The following is an 11,202-nucleotide window of genomic DNA, read 5'->3' on the forward strand; positions in this document are numbered from 1 at the left end:
TTAGCATGTGGCACATTTAAAACTAATCGGAGAAAGTTCTTTTTTACTCAACGCACAATTAAACTCTGGAATTTGTTGCCAGAGGATGTGGTTAATGCAGTTAGTATAGCTGTGTTTAAAAAAAAGATTGGATAAGTTCTTGGAGGAGAAGTCCATGACCTGCTATTAATTAAGTTGACTTAGAAAATAGCCACTGCTGTTACTAGCAATGGTAAAATGGAATAGAGTTAGTTTTTGGGTACTTGCCAGGTTCTTATGGCCTGGATTGGCCACTGTTGGAAACAGGATGCTGGGCTTGATGGTCCCTTGGTCTGACCCACTATGGCATGTTCTTATGGTGCGTGTACAAACTCGCCCGCTCAGTTACACCGACTCTATCAAGGGCCTAACTTGAGCAAGTGAACATGCGCACATACTTTGTATAAGTGTGTGCCTCTCCCCAGTGCTTGTAAAAGTCCTCGTGAAACCGGGTTACATGCAGAGTTTTACTTTCACTGAGCACAACCGCCCTTTACATACATGAAACTAGGTTCTGTGCACATAAATGGATTTGAAAATCAGTCCCAAAATGAGTTTGTTTTTGCTGTCCTGATCATCTTGTGAGATTGTGTGCACATGTGTGAGGAATCCATGCATTTGTGTAGTGTATTGCCTGCCTATTTTGCACTTTAGAGATCATTCTTATGTATCAGTTTTAAGATTATTTGGTGCAGAACAGAATGGACTTGTAAAGAAGCAATACACACTGGCTGTCACTAGGTGTCAGCAGTGGATAGTGTTAAATAAATATAACCCAACTTAAAAAAAAAATAGCCTGAGGCTTCAGGTCTAGAAGTGAGCAAAGAACAGTAAGGACTTGGTCTTCAGCTTCCGCTTAGCAAAAATGCTTGAACAGGTGACACAGATTTCTTTTATTCAGGAAAATAACTTGAAGCACCCAACATGCGCTATAAAGCAAAGAAAATTATGATGGATAAGGACCATAAGATCCATCTGGTTGACCCATTCCATTCTACAGAGTCCATCAGATCTTGGGCTTCACCCTCACATTGGAGTCCTCTGTGCTTATCTCAGAGTTTATTGAGTTCTGTGACTGCTCTGGCATCCCCCTTTTCCCCTGGAGGCTGCTCCATGTATTCACCTCCCTTTCTGTAAAGACACATTTCCTTATGTTATTCCTAAGTCTGTCCTCTTTCAGCCTCTTGATCGTGACCTTGTTCTAGGACATTCATTTCTCTGAAAACGTTTGCTGCTTGTGTGTTATTTGTACCTTCCAGGTATTTAAATGTCTCTCTCTCTCATGCCCCCTTTCTCCTCTTCTGTAGGTAAGACCTATTTAAGGCTCATGGCACAGACTTTTCACCATTTTGGCAGCCCTTTCCTACAATGTCTCTCTTCCTTTTGGTGGTATGGTCTCCAGAATCGCATTTATTGTATCCTACCATTCCTTAATTAATAAGCTCCCTTTTCTTTTAAAACAAATTCATATCAGCTGAAAATACTTTCTGATGTTTTATCATTAATTTTCTGAAAGGGAGTTTATTTTGACTAGTCCACAGTAGCCCCTGCTGTTTGTTCTGAATGGTGCATGAGCTGTCTCTGTTATTAGAGGGAGATACTCCCCCTTTCCCACCAGTAACACCTATCATTATCCTTTCCCTCTTCTAATGATGTGGTGATCCCCAACTTCCCCCAGAGGATTAATCCACAAACATTACCCCACCGCTATCATTAGGGCAAGACACTGACATGACATTACTCCTGAGTTTTGTAATGCATCACTAAGCCGTGCAAGCCAAGTCTTTTTTTTTTTATAGCAGATCTGACTGTTGAAATACCATATACCATAGTGCCCAGAGCATGAAATAAAATACATGAATGGACTTTAGATTGCCTTAAGATATCAAAATAGAGAATTTCATAGACAGTAGCATCTGATTGGTTGGTACAGGTAATTTATTTGGATTGCTGTAAATAATTATATAAATGCCTGCTTTTATTAATTTTTTTTTTTTAATTTACGTTTGTTCATTTACAGGTACAACGTGGAGTGTCATTCTGTTGAATCTGCAAATGACATTGTGGTTCCTTCTTTCGACAAAAGAAGAAAACACTGTGTTTTTCAAGGGGATCTGTTGCTGTTCAGCTGTGCTGGTTCCCATTCAAACCACCACAGAGTTTGCCCTTGCAGGGACTACATGAAAGGACAAGTTGCACTTTGCAGAGGCTGCCTATAGCAGCCGCACCCCTGATTCATCGTGGACAAAGAAAAAAGCCCAAGTGACTTGGAGAAGGGTTTTCAGCCTCCTTGAAGCACACTTGTTTCTTTCCCTGATGGCGAAAGTGCATCCTTCCAAGCGAAGCGTGACACAAAAGGCAAAGAATAGCAACAAAACTGCTGATTAACTTTTTTTCTTTTTTTCTTTTTTTTTTTTAAGAATTTTAAGACTAAAATGAAGGACCTTGGAAGCTTCCACGATGGAAAAGATGCGACATATAAAATGGTTTATAGTCGTCGAAAAATTACTGTGTAAAAACCAATTTATAGAGATCCCAAACACAGGAGAGAGTTTTTTTTGTTTTGTTTTTTTTTTAAGCAAGTAAAAATGAATGTTTTAACGTAGATGTCTGCGTAGAATCTGAGCAACAGCTGAAGAAAAACAAAAGCTGATGGCAAGGATATAAAAAAAAAAAAAAGGAAAAAGGTGACAGTTAATTCAGCAGCCTGATTTATTTTGGTGCTGCCGTCTGCCTGCGCAACTGAAAGTGGTGCGGTTTTTGTTTTTTTTGGGGAGGGAGAATATTGCACGGAACCGGGTGGCGTTAAGCTGAAGTTTGCAACACGTCTGTCGCCTCCACGAGCCCTCGGATAAGGTTTAGGTCCCACTGCGTCATTGCTGCCTGCCTGGGCCGCACAAGCACAGTACCGTGAATGGCTGCGCGCTGCGGTGTAGCGCATCGCCAGGCGGTGGAATAGCCAACCAAGGTGGCATTCTTCAGGGCAAAAGAAAAAAAAAAAACCACTGAAAAATATACTGCCAAAAGTGGATTTGTCCTTGTCGTTTACTGAGACGTTTACAGATGTTTCCACACTAGTTGCAGTCTGCCTGTTAGTACTATGTAAATGGGGGAGGGGATGAAAGGGGGGGGGGGGAACTGTTAATTGTGAACCTCATGTATAGCTACATTACCGAGCAATATGTTTCTTAGCGTTTTAGTCGGCTGCCTCTTCGGCGTGTTTAAAGTTACTGCGGAAAACTGGCATAAGTTATACCTGATTGTATGACTGTACTGTACATGTGACCTGTCCTCTTACCCTAGTTACTGTAAAAGGAATTACAGCAGCTGTTTTCAAGAGTTTGTGGCAGTAGGAAAGTTATGACTGGTGGAAAATGTAGACTCTCTTCTATCTGGATTCTCTAAACTTGTTTCAGTAGGCAGGCTTGCGATACGTATCTTAAAGCTACAGAGTTTTACAGTATGCTTGAATAAGACAAATTGCATTTCTTTAATTGAATCGCTTTAAAGTTGGTGAAAAGCGAGTCATGTGAAAAGGAGGATTCTGTTTACAGGTATATTTCCGAAAGCATGACTTTGGCTTGCTTGAGTGCACTGTTTCAGCCTGGAACAGTAGAAAGTAATACTGAGGAGAGTGCCTGCTTACAGAGTGGATGCATTTTATCACATTCACAGCTTCTTTAATCATTGGACATGCTCAGATTATCATTCAGCGATTTTATCATGTCTAGATCTGCTTGTTTTTCAGGATTTCAATAACTCCTCTTGAGGCATAACGAGAGGTTGTTGGTTTTTTTTTATGTGAATGTCTATGTATCCCATGTCCTTTTTGTTAACGGTCATTCCTATTTCTGCTGTGTGTCATCCTATCCCTTGACTGATGCACCCTATAAGAAGAATGGTTACCTATCCTGCAGAGAAAGGGGGCAAGAAAAACCTGATAGATCAAAGCCTCCAATTAAGGAGGAATTTGTTATAATATTTCATTAGGCCCAGTGGCATAACTCAGAGCTTACAGCATTGTTAAATTACATTTATATAGAATACTAATTCCTTATGTCTTGCAGGGGTTAACAATTAACTCTGTTAAATGTTATGTTGGCTTCATTTAAATTTTCCCAGGGAGAATATTGCACTTTTTACAGGGAGGGGATTTCCTTTACTATTTCAAAATCTAGAATTGGTGTTTCAGATTGAGGATGTCACTAAGGTTCTAGCACATTCCAAGGTGTATGCATATATATATAGAGAGAGAGAGAGAGAAAAATATATAGTTAATATCTACCTTGCTAGAACTGCTGTGGCACTAATTTTGACCCACATCTGACAAGATATAACTGTTACAGAAGAGGAAGTCAGCAGTTTCTACTGACGGAATGTGATTTGATTGTTTTTTGTTCTTTTTTAATTGCTGTGAACTAAATTGAGAGGTCCTTTGATGGACCAGGAATGCAGTATATAAGCTCAAGATTAGACACCAGTGACTGAAGTTATGTTCAGGCTATTCATATAAAGAGTACAAATGCATTAAACAAACACTGTGTACTAGTAACTTTTAGGGTCCAAAGGTGTTTGCAGCACTGTGAGTCCCAGAATAAGTCTTTCGTATTGTTGTCTCCTCCAGCATGCAGGCTTGCAGCTTCCTTGTTCAGAATATGGGCATTTTGTAAGATTTTGGTCTGGTAGTGACCCTGCACTAACTTGTAAATCCTGGAAAAGTAGATTTGTTGAACAAATTAAGAAAGTATACCAAACAGTTGTAAACTTATACCTAAACTGAAAAGTATATATATATATAATTTATTTTGAAGTTGTAATCTTTCTATCAGCAGCTTCTGGTTTTTTCCAACCATCTTTTATTTAGAATTATGAAACTTGAGAAAATCATTTGCATAATTTATTAAGGAGAATTAACAGAACAGTTTATCTTTTGAAAGGTAATAGTTAAAACACACTGTTTAAAATGCCAATAAACACCTCATTTATTTCATATATGCAAGTTTGATTTGCACATGTATAAATTGAGAATCTTTTACATATCTCTGGTTTGGTGGTTGCTTGTAAATTTTGTTTCTTTGTAATTTATCTTCATGATTCTGTGTTTGCTTGAAAATGTCAGATGGTTACCTGGGCTAAAAATTAATGTTAATAGGTGCCTTTAACATTTTTAATGGACATCTGAGAATGTGGGCTCTGCTTGAACATATATAATGGAACACCTGCTCCTTCAGTCTGCTGATATATAAAAGCTTTAACAACTTTTGTCGTTCCACAGTAACCGATATAGCACCCCATAGAAAGCTCACTGTAAGCTTTATATCTGTTTTTGCTTTTGCATCTGTTAATCCTCAGATACTTAGAGGGAGGCCTATGAGTATGTACATTACAAAAACGTGTGATACTAACGCACCTAACTTTTATATAATATGCTTAGTATTGCCCATGGAAGAGATCCTACGTGGTACATAACAGTTAAATGCAAGATATCTCTTTAGCCCTGAGGTGTATAGTCTTCTGCTATATTGCAAGCCATGGGGAAGGAAAAGCTACCAAGGCTTCAGCTAACTTTAATATTGAAGTATTTTTGTTTATTAAATATAAAATAAAGCCTTCAAAGATCAGAGTGGAAGGATCTAATATCTAAAATGCCTTATTTTTGTCTTTAAAATGTGCAGTTCTGTCAATAGTTTGACTTCCAGAGGATGGGAATGTTTTCCAAACATGGGATGCAGGGAGCTTTCCTATTTCCAGAGCTTTAACATATGGTTAGAGATCTCTCTCCTTTCTCGGCCAGTGGGTTCCAGCGTATCAGCTTTCATGCTGGGATGACAGCATGCATCAAAGATCTAAAAACAAAAAAAGTCCAAAATGTTCTTAATATCTTCATTCTTATCCAGCCTGCTCTGAACTGCTCTGTGCATTTTCTGTCTACTTTTTTCAAGAAATGGTGCATAGAGTAGTATAGATTTCTTTCCTTTCCGTATAGGAAAAGTGCTTGAGACATGTACCTCCAAATTGAGAGGTTCATTGCATTTAACTTGTATCATAATTGTGTGTAATAAAAAAAAAAAAAAAGGAACGTGTAGACCAAGTGCCCAAATGAATTTATTTATATAACTAAAATTTGAGATGTGGTGAAATAGATCAGTAGAACCATCAAATATAAGCACATAACTCACCATTTATTTGTACAAAAGTATAGCATACCTAATGTTTTACGATGTATCCTTATTAAACAACTAGTTGAAAAAATAACTAAAGTTTAATGAAGATGAAACCTTGATTTTATATGTTCTCAGTACGTCCTGATATAAATTTGTCTTCTCTCTTGAGAAGTGATATAACCATTCCAACACAGTCAAGTATTTGGTGCAAGATTTTTTTGTATGGAAAAGACATGAACATTAAAATTCTTTAAAAATATTTTTAAAATTTAAATCAACATAGAAATGGTCCACTTAAAAGTATTCGAATTGCATTTTTATCTGGGTGTTTATATAACATCTAAATATTTAGATCATATACTTTAAAGTTGACTTGTCCTTCCTTACCCCCCATATTTAACTTTCACATATCTGGAAAAATGAAGCAATGTGGTTGTCTTCTAAGTCCACTTACAAATGTAGAAACAAACAAATTGCAAGTGATATACCAAGTTTGGTCTAATGAGAGAATCTTTTTGGCGGCCTTTAATTGCTTGTATATTAAGGTAGTATCGTGCTTAGCTCATTTTGTTCTGTCCCGTTGAAGGGAGCATAACTATTGATAGCCTTCAAACTAATTAAGTTGCAGTCTAAAGGTGTCCCCAGCAACCTGCCTTTACCTCTATGTATCTTGAAAAATAAAGTTCAGCAAGAGTAGAGAGATACTTCTTTATAATTAAACAAATTCATAGAGTATAAAATGGAGCGCCAATAAATAAGAAATTGTGCCAGTGTGATAAAAAGAAACTGCTTACCTCTTTCAATCTCATTTCCTGGAAGTTAATGGCATTTACTTGACTTTCTCGCCATTATGAATGGCTGAATTACTTTGAATGGAGGGTGGGGGTTATATTAGTGCTGTTGGCTTAATAATATTTTTCTGATTTACTTTAAATGAAATTTTTGTCAGATCTGCACTGGACTATAATGGATTTATCTTAATAGTGAGTTTCTTTGCTTCCTCCTTTGTAGGAAACGCCATTGAATGTCTACCTCCGCTACTTAAGAGTAAAATTTGTCTTTCACGCTTCCAGCAAGCATTAGGAATATCCATGCATAACCTATTAACTATTTTGTCTTTCACCACTCCCCTCTCCCTGAAACAAACCAACCTTTTTGATTTTTGGGCTTTTTCCATTTAGTTTCAATGCTTGAACTATTAATCTGCAGGTTCAGCTTCCTCTCCAGTTGAGAACTCCTCCTATTTTTACTGATGGGTCTGGTAATGCCATTAACTTCCACAAAATGAGATTTAAGAGGCAAGCGATTTATGTTTTCTCATGTTTCCGCAAGTTCTGCCTTATTTGCTTTCTGTTTTATAATAAATTAATTAGCCTTTAATTAAAAAAAAAAATCAGCAAATCTCCAGCCTTGCTCAGTTTTATTTTGCAGCTTTGTAGAAATAAAGGTAACATGTAGGTGGTAGTCTCTGTTGGACCAACTTAATATATATATATACATATAGCAGCCATTTGTTAGTTATCAACCTATAGGATATATTCAGTCCTTAAATATCAATCATGAGTTTTGAGGGAATTATAAGTTTTATTCACTACTAACTGAGAGAAGTAATTACTGTAATCTAAAATAAACATTTTTTCATAAGTACAATTAGGTCTATGATTTAACCTCTTATTTAACAATTATCCAACTAATGTAAGTAATTATGGCCATGCAACAGACAAATTCCCAATTCTGCATCTTCAGTATATCTTATGGGCTTGACTTCATTTTATTATGTGCTTTATTTTAATGACCTTCAAAAAGCTACGGGGTAGTGATGATCTAGAGTATTTTGTTCCATTGTTATGTTCAAGCAGTTTACTTTTCACAAAATAATGTAACAAATAGTGTTGCTGAGCTATTGAGGTATAACAGTAAAACAATTCTTGAAAGAAAAAAGGTGTAAATGTTGGAATATGTACACTAATGGCATAGAACATTGCTATGTTTCACTGTTGTAGAGACAACTAGGAAGAACTTTATTTTTCAATAAACTTTTTTTTCTTGTGCAATTTGTACAACCTTTTTTTATATTCTAATGTAAGTACTGAAAATTTTACAATTCTGTATCTGAATAATTACCATGAGATGTAATGTTTTATTCATTACTTAATTTTTACAGTTTATTAGCAATACTGGTTAGTAACCATTTAACTGATTTTCTCCAACTTATTACAAAGAGCACTAGTTATTTTAGTTTTTCATAGATAAGGTTTTATAAGAGATCTTTATATTATGTAAAAGAATTAAGAATATGCATAATATGCCCCTGGCTTTACTGCTTTCTCTTTTCCCATCTGCTTAATGGCCTGTTATCTGAAGAAATCATATTTAAGAGAGATAAGAACATAAGAAATTACCATGCTGAGTCAGACCAAGGGTCCATCAAGCCCAGCATCTTGTTTCCAACAGAGGCCAAACCAGGCCTCAAGAACCTAGCAAGTACCCAAAACCAAGAAGATCCCATGCTGCTGATGCAATTAATAGCAGTGGCTATTACCTAAGTAAACTTGATTTCCTAGTGTGTAGCAGATGGACTCAGGACCAATGGGTATAGTGTACTCCTGATAGCAGTTGGAGACGGATCAGATTTCAATCTGACGTCAGCCCCTAATACATATACCCCTGCAGGAAGTGCAGCTCTTCAGTATTTTCCGTCTCCATAGCATTTAGGGACTATCTGCACGCTTACACAGAATTAGAACAAATTCAATGGAGAAAATCCAAATTCGGAAGAAAACCTAATCTGAAGACGAGCCCCGTCCTCCTGCGGTGATACCCTCGGGTCCCTCCCCCAGTTGAGAATTCCCGAGATGATTTCCGTGATCCCTCGAAGGTAAGCCTCGGTCCGGCGACCGATTCGCGGCGAGGACCTAGCCCTCGATCTCGGGCGTGGCTGAGAGGCAGCAGGTGCACCCTCGAGCGCAGCAGTAAAGGTATTTGCCCTCTTCCCCCGCAGCCGGAGACCACCCGGAATGAAACTGGGAAGCGCCAAAAACAAGGGAAGGTAGAAATCTTCAGCATAGACTCCAGTCTCAGAGGTTCGAGGAGTCGCACAGGTCGCCGGCCGGGACCAGTGCCGCTGGGTTGATCCGCCCTAACAGGGCCAGGCCCGGCTAGTTCAAAGGGTCTTCCCAGGTGGAGACCCTCCTAGGTGGTTGCCAAATTGCCTGCATGGTCGCCGTCGCCATCTTGGCCCTATTTGCTGCTCTGTCCGCCGTCTCGATCCGGGCGCACAAGGCTAGCTAGGTGCACAAAATACTTGTGTGCATAAAGTTATACGCACAAGGGCCGTGCGCATAAGATATACGCACATCGCGCGCCTACCAGGCTGAGCGCACACCTGCGACTTCGGAACACAACTACGCGCACAACCCGCACGCACATCTTAGACGTGCCAGAGCGCATAAGGGTTTACGCGCCTATAGCCATGGCACCACCGGAAACGGAGATCAAGGCTCAAGGCCTCTGCCCAGCATGCCATATCAGAGCCACACAAAGCAAAGATGCCAATGCCCTGTGCGCTTAGTGCGAGGAGGCCCTGGGAGATCCAGTCCAGGGCCAGTCCCACCCAGGGCCGAGTATTAGCACCTCAATGAGTACCCCGGACCTAGCAAATTCCAGTGGGACACACCCTCAGATGTGGATCCCCAGGGACTCAACGCCCCTTAGCTTGGACCCAGCGTCTATCTCATGGGTGGAATTCTTCAAAGGGCTACACACCTTCGTCCACATACAGATGGAGCCTCCGGCTAAACAGCCACAGCCTCCACCAGAGGACCTTTATGCCCCAGGCCTCTCAAGGCCTAGACAAATGTTTCCACCACCCAGAAGCCCCACCTGTGGGGACACGGACAACTGAAGAGGAAGCACAGCCCCTAGAAGAGGGGGAACTCCCCCCAGGGACAGAGCCTCACCATACTATGAGGTGCTTCTTCACCAAGGATGAGCTCCCTGACCTGGTCACCCACAGCCTGAAGAAGCTCGCTATCCCGGGCGCCAGTGCTTCAGGGGAGCCTAAGATGAATGCCCTGCTAGAGGGCCTCCGCCAGACCTCCCGCCATTTTCCTCTGTTACAAGCCGTCCAGCAGATAATCGACCTGGAATGGAGCGCTCCAGAGTCCACATTCAAAGGGAGACGAGCTATGGCAGCCATGTACCCCCTGGACACAGCGGCCAAAGACCTCCTGACATGCCCAAAAGTGGATGTGATGGTCTGCGCGGTGTCTAAGCGCACTACTATCCCAGTGGAGGAAGGAGCAGCTCTCAAAGATGCTCATGACCGGCGTCTGGAATCCATCCTTAAACAGTCCTTTGACATCGCTACTATGTCCCTACAAATAGCGGCCCGCTGCATCGTAGTGACACGTGCCTGCCTCTCTCAGACCAGGAGCAACACCCCTGGGGAGGCCATGGAACCAGCAGTATCATTCCTTGCGGACTCTGCCTCCGATCTGGTGTGCACAGTGGCCAGAGGAGTGACATCAGCTGTGGCTGCCAGATGACAACTCTGGCTCCGAAGCTGGTCGGCCGACGCATCTTCCAAAACGCGTCTCACAAGGATGCCCTTCAAAGGATCCCTCCTGTTCGGCAGCGAACTAGAGAAACTGGCCAACAAATGGGGCGAGTCCCCATTGCCGTGCCTACCGGAGGACAGGAATAAGAGAAACCAGCGACTCTTCCCCCGGTCCTCCAGGGCCAGAGGTTCACAGCACTTCAATCCATACAGAAGCAACTATCAAGCGCCCCGCCCTACAGGCAGGAACCAGTCCTTTCGGAACAAGCACAACAGAGGGGAACCAGCTCGGGTACAGGCCCCAGCCGCACCCCACAATGAGATTCAACCAACCCGTCCAAGGGAAGAAGCCATTGGGGGCAGACTAGCCCTATTCTACCACAGATGGGTCGAGATAACTTTGGACAAGTGGGTCCTAGCCATCATTCGAGAGGGGTACTACCTGGATTTCTTACGAACCCC

General features: G+C 40.9%; 1 protein-coding gene across 3 annotated transcripts in view; it reads left to right on the forward strand.

The window, feature by feature from the left end:
* MGAT5 (alpha-1,6-mannosylglycoprotein 6-beta-N-acetylglucosaminyltransferase) overlaps positions 1 to 8,233 on the forward strand; it is a 422,238-nt gene extending 414,005 nt beyond the window's left edge. For all 3 annotated transcript variants that reach the window (XM_029605357.1, XM_029605355.1, XM_029605356.1), the window contains one exon: positions 2,039 to 8,233. In XM_029605357.1, coding sequence (XP_029461217.1) covers positions 2,039 to 2,237 — 199 coding nt within the window. In that variant the 3' untranslated portion in view covers positions 2,238 to 8,233. The remainder of the gene's footprint in view (positions 1 to 2,038) is intronic.
* Positions 8,234 to 11,202: the final 2,969 nt, after the last annotated feature.

This window comes from Rhinatrema bivittatum, chromosome 6, assembly GCF_901001135.1.
Source record: "Rhinatrema bivittatum chromosome 6, aRhiBiv1.1, whole genome shotgun sequence".
In the NCBI taxonomy this organism is placed as follows: domain Eukaryota; kingdom Metazoa; phylum Chordata; class Amphibia; order Gymnophiona; family Rhinatrematidae; genus Rhinatrema; species Rhinatrema bivittatum.